This window comes from Macaca mulatta, chromosome 11 (assembly GCF_049350105.2).
Source record: "Macaca mulatta isolate MMU2019108-1 chromosome 11, T2T-MMU8v2.0, whole genome shotgun sequence".
Classification (NCBI taxonomy): Eukaryota; Metazoa; Chordata; class Mammalia; order Primates; family Cercopithecidae; genus Macaca; species Macaca mulatta.
The window spans coordinates 130387685-130408208 of record NC_133416.1 but is presented as its reverse complement, the minus strand read 5'-3'; the positions used below and the strand labels follow the sequence as shown (position 1 = coordinate 130408208).

The window sequence follows — 20524 nt, the reverse complement described above, 5'->3', positions numbered from 1 at the left end:
GTCTTCCATTTGGAGAAACAGAGACGTGGACGGGGCCTCAACGGGTGTGATGATGTCACCACCTCCATCCCCAGGGAAGAACCCTCAGACACATTGTCCACCATTCTTTTTCCAGAAGGGCTACCTCAGTGTCAGTCAGCAGCTGGGAGAGGTGGCAGGAAGAGAAAGAAGCTGTCCCATCCATTGAGAGGGATGCATTCCTGCAATCCATCTCTCTAATCCCTTGGGAGCTTAGATTGGCCCAAACCTGCCTCTCTCCATTACCCAGGGCTCACAGACTGGGACCTGCAACCCTAGTGCTGAAGTCCCAAAATGGGAATGGTGGTTCTCACTTCCCAGGGAATATGAGGAGTGGAGGAGCATATGGGCAGGACTGGGAGGGGCTCACTGATCCTGGGCAAGGCATCCCCTACTGCCCTTCTCGACCTCAGGAACCTGAATACATCAGCGCTGGTGACTTGAGGGTTCTCTCCTCAAGGCTTCTCTAGGTTCAGCCCTGCACAGGACACCCAGCAGACCTACTAAGGCTGCAGCTCCTGGCACTCCGGCTCTGTGGGTCCCGTTGACCCTCCCCAGCCCTACGCAGCAGCTGAGATCCTGGCCAAGCTGCAGAGACTCCCCTGCTCCCTGAAAGTCAGTTCTCCCCTCAGAAAGCAGGAACTTGTGACTAGTGGGAAGAAAGAAGACAACTTTGGAGTCCAGGCCTGACTCACACGTAGTGGTTCTGTGGTCTCTCAGCCTCACTGAGCTTTGCTTTTATCTTCTGTAAAATAGGTGTAATGACACCAATCCTATCAGACTGTTGTGGGCTGAGACCGTGAGTTCAGAACCGAAGATGGGGTGTGGCACATAGGTGGGGCTTGATGACAACTGTGAGCACTAGTCCTATAATATCACGGGGATGATCTCATGAACTCATGTGAGCTGCGCTGAGCTTCTTGGTGACCTTGAGGAGGTGACTCCTGGGAGTTGGGACAGCTCTCAGCTGTCCTCATTACTGCCTGGCCCCAGATGTCGTGCATGTCCCAGCCCTTCCGTTCACCCCAGGAGGAGGCATTTCCCTATATAGGGTAGAGCAAGGGATGCGGCCCTTCTTGGCAGCCCTGTGAGGCAAGCAGACAGGCCCAGAAAAGGAAACCAAGGCTCTTCAGTGTGCCACGCCTGAGGCCCCCCTGGGACTTGGCAGGGGACACAGGACTCCATCCCACAGAGATGCCTTTAAGAATGGATGGGATTTAGAAAGGAAGACTCAGCAAAGCCAGAGGTGGGAAGTGAGGAGGCAGGAAAAGAGGGTGCACAGGAGACCAGCCTGGGAGGCTGGCGTGGCCCAACTGCTCGCAAAGCCGCTCAGCATGCTCTAGGGGAGGCAGGGGTACATGCCCTGAGATTGCTTCTCCCGGGTTTGTCCCCTGGAGAAATCCCCATGCCTGTTCTGGAATGTTCAGAGCAGCAGGTTTGTGAAAGCAAAATGGAGAAACAATGCAAATTAGCCAAAGGCCCATTGGCAGGAAAAGGAATCAATGGCATGTGGCATTTCACACACACACGGGTGCCACACGGTCCCAGCTTGATGAGCCAAAGCCCCCACGCGCGCATCCATGGACAAAACTCACCCAGAGAAGCAAGTGGCGGAAAAATACAGCGTGATACATAGCTGCGAAATTCAGCAACAGCCACACCAGCCTGATACAGTGTGCAGGAAAACACATCTGTGTGCTGAGACCAGAAGGCAAAGCACATGACAAGCAAAATTCAGGACCAACTGTCAGGGACCGGGCGAGTGGAGGGCTCCCTGTCGCTGGTGATGGTGTGTTCCTTCGCCGGGGCTGTGGATGTGGATGTCTCATTGCTTTTTAATGTTTTTTAAACAGCTTTATTGAGGCATAATTTTAGATACCATATGATTCACTCATTGTAAGATAACAGTTTGGTAAGTTTTAATATATTCACAGCTGGGCACAACTTCAGAGCATTCATCACCCCAGAAGGTCCTTTGTTCCCATTTCACGTCATCCCCATCCCACCCTGGCCCAAGGCAATCCCCAGTCTGCTTTTAGTCTTTGTAATTCTATTATTATTATTATTATTATTACTATTTTGAGACAGGGTCTTACTCTGTCACCCAGGCTGGAGTGCAGTGGCATGATCATGGCTCACTGCAGCCTTAAACTCCTGGGCTCAAGCCATCCCCCCACCTCTACCTCCCAAGTAGCTGGGACCACAGACGCACAACACCATGCCTGGCTATTTTTTTGTTGTTGTCTTTTTTGGTAGAGATGGGGGATCTCCCTGTGTTGCCCAGGCTGGTCTGAAGCTCCTGGCCTCAAGCCATGCTCTCACCTCAGCCTTCCAAAATGCTGGGATTACAGGTGTGAGCTGCCATGCCTGGCCCTTTAATTGTTTTTTACACTTTAAAAGGTATATATTTTTTACGTTATTCTACATCTTAATTTATATGTATAATATATGCTTATATATCTCATGTGCATAATGTATTCTACTAAAAGCATTTTTTAAAAAACAAAAGAAAAGGAGAACCAACCCAGTTTGAACTTGAACTGGATTTTCCATGGGAAATTCAACAGGAAAAATATACCAGACACTGAGACAGGAGACTCTCAGGAAGTCCTATTCTACCTCCCCTGTGGCAGGAAACTCCCAGAAAATTAACTGTGGCTTCTTATTTATTTACCTATTTAGAGACAGGGTCCCACTCTGTTATCCAGGCTGGAATGCAGTGGCACAATCATAGCTTACTGCAGGCTTAAACTCCTGGGCTCAAGTGATCCTCCCACCTCGGCCTCTAGAGTAGCTGGGACTACACACACACCAGCACGCCTGGCTAATTTTTAATTTTTTTTTTTATAGAGACAGGGTCTTGCTTCATTGCCCAGGCTGTTCTTGAACTCTTGGGCTCAAGCTGTCCTCCCACCTCATCCTCTCAAAGTGTTGGGATTACAGGCATGAGCCACTGCACCCTTCCAACTATGGCTTCTGACCGGACACATTGCTTTGGGAGGCCCCTCCACTCTAATTATAGAACCACTGTGAGCTTGTGAGAACCTCTGTGAGCCAGTCCCCTTATTTTACAAATGGGGAAACTGAGGCACAGACAGGCAGTGACTTTAGTCTGACCTGCAACATGGGTGCAGCCTCCTAAAGCCGCTGCCTGGGCCCACACCTCCGTGCAGGCTCCTGTGCTGACCTCCATCCCCTCGTCTCTCTCCTTCTCCAATCCCCGTGGGGGCACAGGACTACGGAGGGTGATGGTGCGGGCTCACCGGCAGGCCTGGTGCTGGCAGGACGAGTGGTATGGGCTGAGCATGGAGAACATCCGGGAGCTGGAGAAGGAGGCGCAGCTCATGCTTTCCCGCAAGATGGCCCAGTTCAATGAGGATGGTGAGGAGGCCACCGAGCTCGTCAAGCACGAAGCCGCCTCGGACCAGGCCTCTGGGGAGCCCCCGGAGCCCAGCAGCAGCAATGGGGAGCCCCTGGTGGGGCGGGGCCTCAAGAAACAGTGGTCCACATCCTCCAAGTCGTCTCGGTCGTCCAAGCGGGGAGGTGAGCCCCTGCGCCACCTGCCATCCACACTCAAGGTCCCTCCCCGCAAGGCAGCCCCACCTACTGCTGGATCACTGCACCTCCTCAGAGTCCTTTCCGATGGACATTGAGGCACCAAGCCCAGAGGAAGTCAGAGCCCTGGGCTAGTCCTCCCACACGGAGAAGCCTGGGCCCTGCCCCAGCAGGCTCCCCAACACTTCCCCTCCATGCCCAGGGAAGACAGTGCTGCCCATAGGAGCCAGTGGAGGTGGCTGGGCTCCTGCAGTGCTGTGGAGGGGCCATCCCTCCTGATGGGGACCCTGGGAGACTTCAGACCCTGAGAGAAAGGATCAACCCAGGCATCCTGGGTGGAGCCAGCTTCTCCAGCAGGCGGGCCTGGCTCACTCATCTCCCGCCTGGGCCCTGCTGTGTCCGAATTTCAGGAGTTTGCTCTTGGTCAGACTGAGGTCAGAGGCCCAGGAGTGGACCCAGGCCTGTCTCACCCCATGTCCTGGGATTATGTCTATCATGCTCTTCCCCAGACATGCTCCCCAGGACACGACTGCCTTTTGCCAGGCAGACAGGAGATGAGCCTAGGCCGCTCCTCACTCATTTACCCACTTCATTCTCTTTGGAACCTTCCTGGCTCCTGTGGCAGCCTCTGTGATGCTTGTCAGGCCTGTGGGTTGCCCTCCCTGCCTCCTGCCAGCTCCGGGCAGCCTCTGGGCCCTTCCTTTCCAGTTGGCGGTCATTCTGAGGTTTTGCCTTCCAGCGAGTCCTTCCCGCCACAGCATCTCGGAGTGGAGGATGCAGAGTATCGCCAGGGACTCGGACGAGAGCTCAGACGACGAGTTCTTCGATGCGCACGGTAGGCAGGCAGCGCCCTGCAGTCCTTGGGGCCTTCCTGGGCGAGGTGTGGAGGGGTCTAAAAGGGCTTAGGGTGTGGGTGTGGACTGATACGGGTGTTGCCTGTTACTGTTCTATATCCGGTCCCTACTCCTGCGCTGTCCCAGGTGGACAGCATGGTGTTTGGGGCGATGCACAGAGGATGAGATGAAGTCATCTTGTTCCCTTGAGTCTGGGGTCTCAGGCTTACCCTAACCTGATATCAGGTTGTGCTGTGGGCCTGGCAGATGGGGACTGCGCTCTTGAAACCCCAAATAAGGATACGCCATCAGACTACAGCTTTATTCCGTATGTGAATTTATTTCCATGGAAGCATAACTTCTTTTAATTTTCTAATTTTTTGTACTTACCTTATTTTTTCTTGATTAAATTAATACCACATCTAATGTAGGCACTTTAGGAAATGCAATAAGCAGAAAACATGTGAAGTGCCCATTTTCCCACTTGTCCCAAAGTAAGTGCATGACCACACAGCAGATGCACCACCTGTGCCAGGAAGAGGCATGCATACAGTGCTCGCCTGCTTCGTGCCCCGGCCATTCCGCTCCAGGAAGCCGGAGGGGCCAGCGGGTGTAGGGGTTGGGGGCTTGGGTCCCTCTGCAAGCCAGTGGCTGAGCCAGCCCAAAATTCACACAGCAGGTCAGAGGCTCAGAAAGGGACGGGGGCGAGCCCATAGACACTCAGCAGACACAGGCAGCACCAGATCTCATGTCACCACTGTGGCTTGGGGGGCACAGGAGCCAAATAAGGTGGCATTTTGGTTAACTGGCCAGCTGCCATCAAGGGAAGGAACCTGGGGAGTCAGTGTCCAGGCAGAAGAAAGGTCCTGGTTTGGCCCTGGAAATGGAGGACCTGGAATGGTGGCTGGGGACTCCTGAGCTGGCCTCTGCACCAGGGGCCTTGCCCAGGATGGAGAAGGGGCCTCTTGGCGTCTCACCCCTCCCAGGTGGCTCTCTGACCCTGATGAGAGGAAAATACATATTTAACGTAGAAAATGCTATAAAAGAGACAGCAAAGCAGGAAGTACCAGGGCAGCAGTGTTCTGGGGAAATGGGCCCAGGAGCCCATCCAGAGCTGGAGGAGGGCCAGCGAGTGCCAGAGTCAGACGGTAGCCATGAGCCTGGTGGTCCTGGGCAGAAGTTCTCAGAGGAGCGGAAGCAGGAGTCTTGGAGGTGGTGTTCATAGCAGCACTTCTGAAGCTGTGCTTTTGTGGAGGGACAGGGAGAGACCTGTTAGAGGATATGAAATTATGTCTAGATGGGAGGAATGAGTTCTAGTCCTGTGACACTGCAGGATGACTAGAGTTAACAGTAATGTATTAGGCCAGGCGCAGTGGCTCACACCATAATCCTAGCACTTTGGGAGGCTGAGGCAGGTGGATCACTTGAGCCCAGGAGTTTGAGACCAGCCTGGGCAACATGGCGAAACCCTGTCAATACCAAACATAAAAAATTTTTTTTTAAACCACAGTAATATGTAATTTCAAATCGCTGGAAGATAGAAATTGAACATTCCCAACACAAAGAAATGATAAATATTTGACATGATGAATGTGCTAATTACCCTAATCTGATCACCATACACTGGTGTATTGAAACATCACTGTGTACCCCATGAATATGTACAATTATGATTATTTGTCAATTTAGCAAAACAGGAACTGGGTATGGTGGCTCAAGCCTGTTATCCTGACACTTTGGGATCGCTTAAGCCTGAGAGTTCAAGACCAGCTAGGGTAACATAGAGAGACCTTGTCCCTACAAAAATAAAAATAAAAAATTAGCCAAGTGTAGTGCGCATGCCTGTCGTTCCAACTACTCCGGAGGCTGAGATGGGAGGATCACTTGAGCCCAGGAGGTCGAGGCTGCAGTAAGCTATGACTGTGCCACTACACTCCAGCCTTGGCATCAAAGCAAGACCTCAAAAAATAAAATATATAAGAAATTTAAAAAATGGTAAAGATGGAATAAAGTACATGTAGCATTTTTTATTTTTATTTATTTATTTATTTTTGAAATGGAGTCTCGCTCTGTTGCCCAGGCTGAAGTGCAGTGGTGTGATCTCGGCTCACTGCAATCTCTGACTCCCAGATTCAAGTGATTCTCATGCCTCAGCCCCCTGAGAAGCTGGGACTACAGGCACATGCCACCATGCCTGGCCAATTTTTGTATCTTTAGTAGAGACAGGGTTTTGCCATGTTGGCTAGGCTGGTCTTGAACTCCTGACCTCAGGTGATCCACCTGACTCGGCCTTCCAAAGTGTTGGGATTACAGATATGAACCACCACCCCCAGCCTAAATGTAGCTTTTTTTTTTTTTTTTTTTTTGAGACAAGAGTTTTGCTCTGTCACCCAGGCTGGAATGCAACGGCATGATCTCAGCTCACTGCAACCTCCGCCTCCCAGGTTCAAGTGACTCTCCTGCCTCAGCCTCCTGAGTAGCTGGGACTACAGGTGCACACCACCATGCCTGGCTAATTTTTGTATTTTTAGTAGACATGCGATTTCACCATGTTGGTCAGGCTGATCTTGAACTCCTGACCTCGAGCAGTCCACCCGCCTCAGCCTCCTAGAGTCCTGGGATTACAGGGATGAGCCACTGCACCCGGCCAATATAGCATTTAAAAAAAAAAAAAAAACAAAAAACAGGAACATCAACTGATGAGTGGATAAACAAAAGTGGTGTGTCCATGCAATGGACTATGGTTCAGCCATAAAAAGGAATGAAGCAACTGACACACGCTACAACATAGAGGAACCCCAGAAACCCTATGCTGAGTGCAAGAAGCCAGACACAAGTGTATGGTTCCATTTATAGGAAATGTCCATAATAGACAAATCTGTAGAGACAGAAAATTGATTGGGGTGGCCAGGGGCTAAGGAAGGCAAGACTGAGGACTCACTGCTCCCGAATATGGGGCTTCCATTTAGGGAAGTAAGATGTTCTGGAATTAGATAGTGGTGATGGTTGCATGGCATCGTGAATATACTAAATGCCACTTTATAAATGGTGAATTTTGTTATGTGAATGTTACCACTATTTTTTTAATGGTCAGGAAGAAGCCCAAGGTGTGGGGCTGTGCGGCCGTCCTGTTGAGGAGGGGTCAGAGCAGAGCCAAACACAGGGGCACACAGGGGCCTCCCCACTGTTCCCAGTCCCACCTGAGTTTCCTTCTCCCCTCTCCAGAGGACCTGTCTGACACAGAGGAAATGTTCCCCAAGGACATCACCAAGTGGAGTTCCAATGACCTCATGGACAAGATCGAGAGCCCAGAGCCGGAAGACACACAAGGTCAGCAGGTCTGGGGGTGCTGCAGAGCCTGGGGAGGGTGGCTGCAGGGCTTCAGCCCCCTCCTTTCTGACCCAGCTCCTGCACAGTGCTGGGCATACATGGGGATTGGGGGGCCCCAAGCTCCCCTCGTCACGGTTGCAGCCTCCGTCCGGTCGGCCAGGCTGGGCTGCCCCTTAGCTCACAGCGCGGCTTCTGTGTTGTTGCAGATGGTCTGTACCGCCAGAGCGCCCCTGAGTTCAGGGTGGCCTCCAGTGTGGAGCAGCTGAACATCATAGAGGTGGGTGCCCGGGTGTCAGAGGGACAGGGGCACGGCCGCCAAGGGAGGGGCAGGGCACAGAGGAATAGTCTGAGGGGCTACAGAGGTGGAACTCTGGGCCTGGCAGCCTCACCTCCACACCTGCCTGGGTACTGTCCGGGGAGAGGCCTGGGCCTCCTTTTTTGCTGCCCTGCTAGGAAGGCGCCTGCCGCCCTCTGTCTCTGAGGTCCCCAAGAACCAGGGACTACAGACAACCCCTGAGAAAACCTTATCCAAGCTCCACCCATGGGAAAGTAAAATGAGAAACTTGTAAATTCCAGATCAAAAATAAGATCTTCACCTTGTGCCCAGCCTGTCTGCTGTCCCTGAAGATAAAAAGACGAAAAGGGAGGAAGCGACAGTCGTCTAGGCAGAAGTGATGTGGCCGTGGCCGACAAGATGGCCCCGCGGGAGGCAGGCGGAGCTCAGTGTGTCCAATAAAGCTGTCTTGGTAGAGCGCCTGTGTCCGCTTCGGGGGTTCTCTGTGGGAGTTCACGCCCCATCCTCCTCCACCTGCGGGCCGTCAGAGCTGTTTGCACTGGGACAGGAGCCAGGGCTGAGCTGGGCTGTCCCACCATCACCTGCGGTCACCGCACTGCTCTGGCCTCAAGCTGCCTAAGGTGGAGGCAGCACCACTTCTGTGGGGAACTCGGGCCCCCGGGGAGTCTGGGGGAGGAGGAGGGACATCCACACAGCCTCCCCCTCCTGTGGTTTTCTGCTTTGCAGTCTGACGCCGAGGTGGGCTTTCTAGAAGGGGTCATGGAATAAGGGGAGTTGATTCCAATTGCTGCTTAATGTCTAGATAAGCAAACGGAGCCCCCTCCCCACCTGCAGCACACACAGCTCTGACGCCCCCCAGGGGAGGGGCAGAAGGGGCCTGGGGCTCTGGATCTGCCTTGGGATGTGTGTTCAGAACCCAGCACTGATTCTGGGGCACCGCCATCCAAAGCCAAATCCATTTGCTTGCAAGAACCCCCAAACCGGAGCCCCTGCTCCTGGCCTTGCAGAGACACTAGTAGGGGGATGCCTCTATAGCTGCAGGGGGCGCAGCCCCCACTAGAGCCCAGGGGAGGGTGAGTCCCTGTCTCGGGCTGAGGCATGATGTCCCCTTGGAGAAAGCAGGCTGAGTGTAGTAGGGAGACTGTGTTCCAGGGGTCTCTGGGGGCCCCTGGGTCGTCTCCAGGACTGAGCCCAGTCAGATAGGCCTATGCAGGATTCTTTCAGCCCCCAGTGCCAAGCCCTGCCCATCTCCTGGTGACTCAGTACCACTGGACATCACCTTCCTGTCCTGGAGGCTGCATAAGACATTTCTTCCATAAATCCTTTGCCTCACTGGACTGCAAATAAAACCCTTGTCAAAGCCGGATAGGGCTCATGTTGTTCCCTCCTGCCCTGTGTTCTGGGCAGCTGGTGGCCCCCTCTGCCCTGGGCTGAGTGTGTTTGTGTCCAGGCCAACCAGTGGTGGCTAGTCCCCATGTGAGGACAAGTGTCAGTCCTGCGCTGGCCCCTGGGAAGAAGAGGGAAGCCCCGTGGCTCCTCCTGGGGTGAGGGCAGCCCAGCCTTCCTCCTCCAGCTCAGCAGCACCCACCAGGCTTCCTGCTACTCAGTGGCTCCTGGCCCAGCCCATCCATTCCCTTGCCCTTCCTGGTGGCCATTTTCTTTTTCTTCTTTTTTTTTTTTTTTTTTTTTTGAGACAGGATCTCACTCTGTCACCCAGTTTGCAGTGCAGTGGCACGATCTCGGCTCACTGCAACCTCTGCCTCCTGGGTACAAATGATTTTCCTGCCTCAGCCTCCCGAGTAGCTGGGATTACAGATGTGCACAGCCATGCCTGGCTAATTTTTGTATTTTTGGTAGAGACAGGGTTTTGCTATGTTGGTCAGGCTGGTCTCAAACTCCTGGCCTCAAGTGATCTGCCTGCTTCGGCCTCCCAAAGTGCTGGGATTACAGGCTCAAGCCACTGCTCCCAGCCACCTGGTAGCCTCGTAAGTCCTGGGTCCAGCCCCTACCCTCCCCACCCACCCAACCTCTGTGTTGGCACCTGGGTCCTGGTGCTACCCCTACCCCATGGCCAGCTGTCCCCACCATAGGCCCTCTAGATGGCTTTGGCTCCTTGGTCTGTCTCCTCGGGTTCTTGGAGGCAGGACTCTCCCTTCAGCTCCCTTCCCTGCCCCCACACCCCAGACATCATATGGACACAGCAAGTACTTATCAGTGGCCCCTCTTGGGCCCTGGCCCTGCTGCTATCCTCCGGTCACATACCAGAAGCTTGGGGCAGGGGAGGGTGACCTCTGGGGACAGGGCCACAGCCTGGCCTGGCAGGAGAGTGCTGAGTTGTGGCAGAGGCTTCAGGTTCCGGTCCAGCCTAGCACTGACACACCGTGTGATATTAGCCCAGTCCCCTAGCCTGGAGCAGTTTGTAGCCCTTACACAGGTGTGCAGGTCTAGGGTCTCACCTTGACCTCATAGGCAGGCCTGGCCTGCAGGAAGGTGGTGTCATTACCTCTCGAAATCTGATCGGCCTCCTCTCTAAGGTGCTAGGGCTCCATCCCCACCAGGACACCTCTCCTTTTGGAGACCCTGGTCTTAGAGAGAGGCCAGGAATGGCAGGGCCTTAGGGTGGGGGCCTGGGGAGGAGGCCCTGTGTAGCTTGGGGGAGAGCTCAGAGCTGCAGACAGAGGGGCTGGGGTTGCCACCCACCCAGGCTGTGGATGCCCTGACCCCGGCCATTCTCAGGTGACCTCTGTAACTTTGAGCTGGTGGTGGCCCTGTCTGCTCACGCCAAGACAGACACATACAGGGCAGGCAGCCCCCAAGGCCAAGACCAGGCTGAGCCTCTGCCTCACCTTAAAGCTGGAAGCCCCAGAAGCCACTGCCTGGGCTCCCTGAAGGAAGCAGAGCTCATGCTCTCAAAGGAGTGGACTCCCTCAATGGCCTCTGCACCCCTGGTCAGGGTGGCAGACAGGGGCAGGGCTGCAGGAGGAGGAGTGGACAGGCCCACCTCCCTGACTCCTCCTCCAGGCTCCAGTCCCAGCAAGGGTCCCAGAGGAGGGGTTAAGGCAGCCAAACCCCAGACCCCAGGACTGAATAACCAACTGGGGTTCTCAGAGGGAACAGTTGGGCTGTGTACAACAGGCACACCCCCACCAAGGGTGACAGAGGGGCCTCAGCAAGGAGCTGGGTTCCCTGGGGAGCTGACACTGCCCCCCAACCCATGCAGGACGAGGTTAGCCAGCCGCTGGCTGCACCGCCCTCCAAGATCCACGTGCTGCTACTGGTGCTGCACGGAGGCACCATCCTGGACACGGGCGCCGGGGACCCCAGTTCCAAGAAGGGTGATGCCAACACCATCGCCAACGTGTTCGACACCGTCATGCGCGTGCACTACCCCAGCGCCCTGGGCCGCCTTGCCATCCGCCTGGTGCCCTGCCCGCCTGTCTGCTCTGACGCCTTTGCCCTGGTCTCCAAGTGAGTGGCATCTGCCCTTGACTGCAGCCTCCGGCTGTGCACTGTCGTCCTCCCACCTTTGGGCCTCAGGTGGCTCCCCAGTTTCAGGACTCCTGCCTCAATGTCCAGACCCACCAGCCAGCCCCTTCTACCTGGAGGTGCCCAAACATATACATGCAGGCTAAGCCTCAAGTCCCAGGAGGGCTGGGCCCATGGCTGAGCCTTCGTTTCCAAACGTGTAATGTGGGGATATTGGCCTGCCTCTGAGACATGGGGTCTTACTCACCCTGGTCCCCCAAGCCTACCCAGGGCCTGGCCAGGAAGGGTTATCACTAGCGTGAGCTGAGTCCATGGCTGAGACTCGGGTCAGGGGAGAGGGGCCCTTTGGGCTGAGCTGGAGCCGCCTGCCCTCTCTTGACTGGCCCCTCTCCCCAGCCTCAGCCCCTACAGCCATGACGAAGGCTGTCTGTCCAGCAGTCAGGACCACATTCCCCTGGCTGCCCTCCCCCTGCTGGCCACCTCCTCCCCCCAGTACCAGGAGGCGGTTGCCACAGTGATTCAGCGAGCCAACCTTGCGTATGGGGACTTCATCAAGTCCCAGGAGGGCATGACCTTCAATGGGCAGGTGAGTCCCAGGGAGGTTGGGGAGGGGAGGAGGATGGAAGACCCTGTAGGGCGGGCTGGCCTGAAGGGGAAGGTGATGGCCCCCCCCAGCCTGTAGTCCAGCGAGTGGGTGAACGGCTCAGGCCTCTGGCCCCTCTCCCCCAAGGTCTGCCTGATTGGGGACTGCGTCGGGGGCATCCTGGCATTTGATGCCCTATGCTACAGCAACCAGCCAGTGTCTGAGAGTCAGAGCAGCAGCCGCCGGGGCAGTGTGGTCAGCATGCAGGTACCCAAATGGGGGCCCAGACATTCCCCAAGGCCTGAAGCCTCCTGCATGCCCCCAGGGTCGCTGCCCTGCCTGTTCCCGCACCTGGCCCCAGGCTGTGCCCACCAAGCAGAATGCTGGCAGCACTTCCTGAGTCCAGCTGGCTTGGACTCTACCCAGTTAAGCTCCGTTCATTCAACAAACATTTTCCAAGCCCCTGAACCCCAGCCCTGCTGCCAGAGCTCACCTACAGGGCAGGGGCTATGGAGGAGTTGGGGGTGCAGGTGAGCTGAGGAAGGCCAGCCCATTCTGGCTGAAGAGTCGGGGAAAGTGCCTGGGCCCTGAAAGAGCTGTAGCAGTTTTTCTCACAATCTCTCTCCCCTCACCTCTCCAAAAAAGAATGGGAAGGGCAGAGGTTGGCAGCACAGGTGCCCAGAGGCGGCAGGGCAGGTGCATGGGGGCAGGGGAACAGCTGCCACGTGGCCAAGCCTAGGAATGCGAGTGGTTTCATGAGCCTGAACCAGGGTTGGCACTGTGGGCAGTGGGGTCTGGTTCCTAGGAGGTGGGATGGGCGACCCCTCTCTGCTTCCCTGCCTCTGCTGCACAGTGGCAAATGGCCTGTAGACCAATGAGGTCCAGGGTGGCTTGTGGGTGGGGGGACAGAAGGGAACAGGGACCCTCCCCTCTGGTTTGGTGAGAGGCCGGCTGGACTGTGGCCACTGGGCCTGGGGTTAGGAGGGAGGAGGCAGCTTCCAGGATGCTGGAGAAGGGATCAGACCAGCGGCCACCTGGCAGTGAGCCTCCATGGGGCCATTCCAGGACAACGACCTGCTGTCCCCGGGCATTCTGGTGAATGCAGCACACTGCTCCAGTGGTGGCGGTGGCGGTGGTGGCAACGGTGGTGGTGGCAGTAGTGGTGGCTCCAGCCTGGAGAGCAGTCGGCACCTGAGCCGAAGCAACGTCGACATCCCCCGCAGCAATGGCACCGAGGACCCCAAAAGGCAGCTACCCCGCAAGAGAAGCGACTCGTCCACCTATGAGCTAGACACCATCCAGCAGCACCAGGCCTTCCTGTCCAGGTGGGCGGGGCTGGGGGGCTGGGGCTCGCCTCTGGGTGCAGGAAGAGGCTCCAAGAGGGAGGAGCGTCCCCCGCGATGGCCAACGGGAGGCCTGGGGTCTCTGCCTGAGGTTCCCCCAGCCTGAGACCTGGGATCCCAGTCTGGGCCCAGGAAAAAGTGGCTTATTGGGTGCCTTGTCTCATATACACCAAGGGCCATCTCGGGCCTGAGGGAGCAATTTGTCTTGAGGGTGAGGGTGGGGAATGGCAGAGTTGGGGGCAGAATGGACCAGGGGCAGGTGGTCCAGGTCAGGGCTGTCCCGAAGCCAGTGGGCCCCCGAGAGAGGTTGGGTGCCACCAGCAGTGTCTTGGCAGATGATGGCAGCTACACTCACATACAGCTAAGTCTTATTTAGGTTAGGTCTGATGACTCCTGGGGGCTGTGGGACCCACCCTGTCCCTCGTGAGACTAGGGGAAGGCCAGCTGTGAGAGGGGCCGTGGTGTGACCTCGTGCGTCCCCCACTGCAGCCTCCATGCCAGCATGCTGAGGACTGAGCCCTGCTCACGCCGTTCCAGCAGCTCCACCATGCTGGACGGCACAGGTGCCCTGGGCAGGTTTGACTTTGAGATCACGGACCTCTTCCTCTTCGGGTGCCCGCTGGGGCTGGTCCTGGCCTTGAGGAAGACTGTCATCCCAGCCCTGGATGGTGAGAGCCCAGCAGGGGTGGTACATGCGCTGGGTGGGTGTGGGGGGTCTCAGTGGACCCCTGTGACGAGATCATGGCCACATCCCAGGCCTGTTTCTGCCCTCCTTCCTGTCTTCCCCACCAAGGGCCCCTTGCTATCCTCTGCTCCTGCTTCAGCAGCTCAGTCACTGGCTGTCCGTGACACCTGCTGTTTCATTTCATCTCCAGGATGCCTGTGGGAGCTGAGGGTCATCCCCTAGATGGGAAAGCTGAGGTCCGGGGAGAAAAGGCACCACCCCAGAGTCAGATGGAGACAGACCCAGCCTCCCAGGTCCAAGGTCCTCCCATAGGGAGAGATACAGAGGCAGGGCATCCCCAAAGCCTCCTGGGTATAGTGGGCTTCCGGCCCTGGAGGGGCCACAGCTGTGCGTCTGTCTACCCAAGTCAGGCAGGCCGGCGGGTGGGCATCACTGAAGCAGCAGTCCCTGCCGTGTGCCCTGGGATCAGCCTGCAAAGTCCCAGGAGCCACACAATCCTGAGAGTAGCCACACAGGGCCCATGTTACACCCCCAGATGACAGAGGGGGAAACTGAGGCTCAGAGAGGTTTAGATGCTTGCCAAGTGCTAGGTTAAAAATGCAGACCTGGCCGGGTGCAGTGGCTCATACCTGTAATCCCAGCACTTTGGGAGGCCGAGGCGGGCGGATCACCTGAGGGCGGGAGTTCGAGACCAGCCTGACCAACATGGAGAAACCCCGTCTCTACTAAAATTACAAAATTAGCTGGGTGTGGTGGCGCATATCTGTAATCCCAGCTACTCGGGAGGCTGAGGCAGGAGAATCACTTGAACCTGGGAGGTGGAGGTTATGGTGAGCCAAGATCGTGCCATTACACTCCAGCCTGGGCAACAAAAGTGAAACTCGGTCTCAAAAAAAAAAAAAAGCAGATCTCTGGACTCAGTGCCCAGCACCCTTCCCCTTCCACAAACTGGTGACCAGCATTGCCAGGAAGAGAAATGGGTAGCTTTAAAGGGACCCCAACAACCAAGGCAGCTCACACTTGGTGTAAAGGGGTGCAGCCCCATGGAGGGCATCCCTGTGCCCCGTCCACTGCAGGCTCTGAACAGCCCCACAGAGTCCCATACAGGTGCATGGAGACTTAGGGACAGTGCCGTTGTGGTCACATTATGTGTCACTGTGAAAAACCAGAACCAACTTAAATGTCCATCTATTTGGAGGGGACTGGTTAAATCAATTCTGGCACAGTCACACAGTGGAGTACCTGCCTCCTCTGAAAAAGAGCAAGGAGAAACTATGCATGCTCACATGAAAGACGCCAGCATTTGTTGTGTTAAGCGGGAAGAAAAGGCAAAGTTCAGAAGGCATAGCATATGTTCCGGTTTATGTCCCTCTAAAAGTGAGATACAGCACTGATAATTAACACATCCTTACATTCACGTGATCTCCTTAACTCCATGATGTGGTTGGAACTGCCACCCCATTTGACAGATGAAGAAACATTTTCCCATACAGGCAGGGCAGGGCTGCCTTAGCCAGTACTCGGTGGGGCTCCTGCAAGATGAACTGGAGCTGCAGGGGGCCTGGGGTGGAAGGGGTTTCCACCATGTGCCCTTCATCATGTGCTCTTCTGTACTGCAAACCACTTTTTACCACAATCATTATAACTTTTGCAATGAAAAAAAAATTAAGAGGTTGGACGTGGGGGCTCACGCCTGTAATCCCAGCACTTTGGGAGGCCCAGGTGGGAGGATGCCTTGAGTCCAGGAGTTTGAGACCAGCCTGGGTAACATACTGAGACCCCATCTCTACAAAAAATAAAATAGCCAGGTGTGGTGGTGTATACCTGTGGTCCCAGCTACTCAGGAGGCTGAGGGGGGAGGATCACTTGAGCCCAGGAGACTGAGGCTACAGTGAACCAAGATCGCACCACTGCCCTCCAGACTGGGTGCCAGAGCAAGACCCTGTCTGAAAAAAAGTGACAATGACCGAAACACGTCCTAAATTGACAGAGACACACCCCCGTCTCTCCCAAACTTTCGGCAGACAACCCAGTTCCCAGTTCCCAAATTTCCCACTCCCCACCCCTGCTCCTCAGGGCCGGCCCCAGCTCTGCAGCCAACACCCCCACCCCCAGTTTTCCAGCTGCGGCCGGCCTGCCAGCAAGTCTACAACCTCTTCCACCCCGCGGACCCGTCAGCGTCGCGCCTGGAGCCGCTGCTGGAACGGCGCTTCCACGCTCTGCCGCCTTTCAGTGTCCCCCGCTACCAACGCTACCCGCTGGGGGACGGCTGCTCCACACTGCTGGGTGAGAGGCACATTCCGCCCTGCTCCTCTGGGGGAAGGTGGGGTAGGCGTGGCTCCCTGGCTCCTAGGCCCTCCGTGCCACGTGGTTCTTCCCCAGGTGAGAGGGACAGCCTGTGCTGAATGCCTCTTGGAGGTGGACAGCTGTTGGGGGTGGGGGGCGGGGGTGGTGCATCCCTCCGCACTGATCCCTGAGGCAGGAATGATGGTTCCCACCTTTCGGAGGGCACAGGTCAGGGCCTTGTTCCAGGGTCCCCGGAGCAGGGAAGGGGCAGAATGAGACCAGACTCCCCTCTCCACAGCTGAGCCTCCATCCCAGCAGAGACAGAGCTAAGGACCCACCAGGGACCCTCACTGAGTTGGGGGCCTGGTCGGCTGGGTCCCATCATGGCAGGTGGCTGGCCCCGAGACAGGATGCAGGAGACGGGTTGGGGCAGGGGAGGTCCAGGTGGGCTTGGCCCGACCCCTGCCCCGGCGTGTGTCCCAGCGTCTTGTCATGTCCTGGTCCTAAAAGAGCCCTGAGTCTCTGTGTTGGAGCGTGTCTGGATGGCCCATGCAAGTGTCTGTTCTTGTCCTCTGTTCTCTCCCCGTCTGCCTCCAGTCGAGACCGTGCAGAGAAACCCTGAGCTGGTCCTGGAGGGCGGCCCCCTGGCCCCTCTCCCCCACGGGGACAGCTTCCTGGAAACCAGTATGCCTGTTCCCGTGCCCACCTGGCAAGACGGGCCCCGCCCGGGCTCTGCCGAGTGTGTGTACCCTCCCCTGCTCGTGGTGATGTCTGCTTCGCTGGCTGCCCCAGTCCTCAGGGACACCCCCCAACCCATGCCCTCCTTGGCCACTCAAGAGCTGGTGGGACCTGGGTGGTGAGGAACAGAGACTTGGGCGGGACGGCCCTGAGGAACTGGTATGGGTGCCTCCTCCCGCATATTGTGGGCCAGAGGCGGGGCAGACCCAAAGCAAAGGGGCGCAGCAGCTCAGAAACAGCAGAGGCTGTCTCAGGGCCACAGAGCACGTCAGTGACAGTTCCAGGGCTCTGCCAGAAGCAGACGGGAGATGGGATGAGGCCTTGAGCCAGCCAGGCCCACCCCTCACTTGGGGAAGCTTCTGGTCCCAGTGAGGGGTTGGATTCCCCAGGGCCCACTCCTTCCCTCTCTGAGGTCACCCAGGCACCTCCTGTACCCCGTCCAGGTGTGGCTTGTCTGACTGATCCCCGTCTTCCCCATTCTGTCCTGTCTTCAGCCTGGGCCTGGGTGAGCCTGGCTTGAGTCCCCAGCACCTGCCTTTGTCCCCAAACGCCCATCAGGGACTGCTGGCTGTGGCCTGTGTGAGGGACGTCCAGGGCTTGCCTCTCTCCGTGCTCTGCATGTGCAGGGCATCTCCAGGAAGCCACCTGTGGCACCTGTTGTCAGCACCCTGCAAACCTGGGTGGAGCCGCTGCTTTTGCTGTGGGCTGTGGGTCAGGTCAGGCCAGGCTGAGCTCTGGAGGCCCTGGAGCCGCTGGGGCTGCTGGACACGAGCTGAGGGGTGTGTGGGGGGCAGGAGGGTGACTGAGGTTGAGCCCAGCTGCCACGCCTCCCTGCCCTGTGTCTGTGTCCATTCTTCAGTCCACCCTGCCCCAGCCCTCCTCCTCACCTGCTGAAGCTCTGGGCCCCTCCCTCTCACGGCCCTGAGCAGGTGGCTCTGGCACAGCTGCTGCCCGGCCCCCAGCCTAGGCACACACTGGACCCTGACACACTGGCTCCCCGACTGCTCCGGGGCTGCGCAGGGCTGGGCAGGGCCTCTCTTACCTGGCCTCTGGTCCCTGTCCACCTGCAGCGGATGTGCTCCAGACCTACAATGCGGCCTTCCAAGAGCATGCCACCCCCTCCTCGCCCAGCACTGCCCCTGCCAGTCGTGGCTTCCGCCGAGCCAGTGAGATCAGCATCGCCAGCCAGGTGTCAGGCATGGCCGAGAGCTACACGGCATCCAGCATTGCCCAGAGTGAGTGTACCAGGCCCCTCACCCTCCTCACTCAGCCAGGGCCGTCGTGCCCATAGGGGACAGCTGATGACCAGATCTCGGAGCATTTCTAGCTGCTGAAGCTGGGGAGGGATGCTGCTGGCACCCGGTGGGTAGAGGGAGGGAGGCTGCTGGGCACCTGCAGTGCCCGGACCAGCCCCACAGCAGAGACTGGTCAAGTCCAAAGACTCTGCAGTGTCCAGGCTGAGAAGCTTCGCCTTCTCTGGAGGATTCTGGAAGAAGGCGCATTAGGAAGGGCCCCACCTTCCTCATGCTTGGCTCCTGCATGAAGCTTCTTGGTGCTTCAAGCAGAGTCTGGGTTTCCTTCTCAGTCCCCGCCAGGTGGCTGCCCCCCCGTGCTGGGCCAGGGATTCTCACAGCTGCGGTCAGCGTGGCTATACAGGGGCTGAGGCTGGGATGGGGGTTTCTAGCAGTTGTGTTCATCCGTGAGGAGGGCCAAGGGGCCCACCCTTGATAGCCGCAGGCCTGGCACTGTCCCAGTGTCCTGCCTGGCCCCTGGTAGACGTGGCAGCGCGGTGGCCCCCCGTGTGGCTGAGCCATCCATTGCTCTTGCTTCTCAGAGGCCCCCGATGCGCTCAGCCATACCCCCAGCGTCAGGCGTCTGTCCCTGCTCGCCCTGCCCCCACCCCGCCCTATCACCCCTGGCCCCCACCCTCCAGCCAGGCAGGCGAGCCCCAGCCTGGAGAGGGCCCCTGGCCTCCCTGAGCTGGACATCAGAGAAGGTACCACCCCACACGCTTTCCCCTCACTGGGGGGTCACTCTGCTGCTGAGCACCCCTCACCACCAGGCTCTGCCCACCTGGACCCCTGCTTCGGCCTAACAGGGAGCTGGGGGTTGGGCTGGGAGGACTTGGCCATCCAGGGAGGAGGTGGGAGCTGGTGGCATTGTCTAGTGGGGTGGGGGGACCGGGGACCTGACAAAGCTGGAATGAGGCCAGATGAGGACCAAGGAAGCTCCAAGGAAAGCTACGGGCAGAACCTAGGGAAGCCCGGACCTGTAAACCAGGCCCTGCTGCTGGGCCCCCCTGCGGACAACCCAAGAGGCACTTTACAAGCTCGTCTTGTTCAGGAAGGTTGCCCTCGCCAAGCCCCTAGTGGCAGAGCCGGATGCACCAGGACCATCCATCTGGAGGCCCAGGCTTCCCCACCCACACTGCTGTGCCTCAGGGCTCGTGGGGTGTCCCAGGTGCGAGGAGGGCAGCACCCTTGCCCTGGGGGTCAGGAATTGTAACCCCACCTCTGTGCAGCCTTTCCCAGTCTTGAGGCCTAGGGGGAAGACGGGAGACCAGGAGTGGCCCAGAGAGGGCAGCGATGGGGTTGCTACAGGGCAGAGGGTCACCAGAGTCAGTAAGGGACCAGGGACAGCTGGTACCATCCCACAGATTCCAACTGGTCCCCCCATGCAACCATGGGAGCCCCTCAGCAGGGCTGGCACTCACCACTGGCCTGGGTCTGTGTGCTTCTGCCTGCGCTCCCTCCCGCTTGCCTCACTCCCCCAGCCTGGGAGAAGATTCACTTTGGCTATAGCTCGTGGGGGGTCTGGGCTGGGCTGAGCAGGCCAGAGGGGCCGAGTGACCCTTTGGGCTATACAGCCCCAGCCCAATCACGGCCCCTCCTGGCAGTCGCTGCAAAGTGGTGGGGCCAGAAGCGGATCGACTATGCCCTGTACTGCCCTGATGCCCTCACGGCCTTCCCCACGGTGGCTCTGCCTCACCTCTTCCACGCCAGCTACTGGGAGTCAACAGACGTGGTCTCCTTCCTGCTGAGACAGGTACCCGGGGCCCCAGGCCTCCCAGGAGGGCCCTGAGTGACAACACCCATGACAGGGCCCCGTTTCACAGACGAGGAGACAGTGGAGACTCCCCTCCAACCCCATCAGATCACAGAGCAAGCAAGACGAAGGCACCTTTATGCTGGGGTGTGTTCAGGCTTTTAAGGATATTGGGATGGAGGGAACATATCTACACATTCGTCAGGTGAACGAACAGGGATCTGAGGACTACTGGGCAAATGGTAGTGGGTTGAAGAACGCACCCTACAACCCACAGGCTCCTCTTGCTCCCGGGCGCTGGGCCTCCTCCTCCTCCTACGGCAGGAA

General features: G+C 57.5%; 1 protein-coding gene across 1 annotated transcript in view; it reads left to right on the top strand.

Annotated features, from left to right (window-relative positions):
• The window catches only part of PITPNM2 (phosphatidylinositol transfer protein membrane associated 2), a 94368-nt gene that overhangs the window by 68933 nt on the left and 4911 nt on the right, over positions 1 to 20524 (top strand). The window contains 15 exon segments of the mRNA XM_077955582.1: positions 3253 to 3561; positions 4313 to 4408; positions 7632 to 7736; positions 7943 to 8013; positions 11252 to 11499; positions 11914 to 12103; positions 12248 to 12367; positions 13166 to 13425; positions 13933 to 14111; positions 16244 to 16414; positions 17012 to 17250; positions 17252 to 17270; positions 18223 to 18387; positions 18987 to 19148; positions 20049 to 20197. Coding sequence (XP_077811708.1) covers positions 3253 to 3561; positions 4313 to 4408; positions 7632 to 7736; positions 7943 to 8013; positions 11252 to 11499; positions 11914 to 12103; positions 12248 to 12367; positions 13166 to 13425; positions 13933 to 14111; positions 16244 to 16414; positions 17012 to 17250; positions 17252 to 17270; positions 18223 to 18387; positions 18987 to 19148; positions 20049 to 20197 — 2483 coding nt within the window.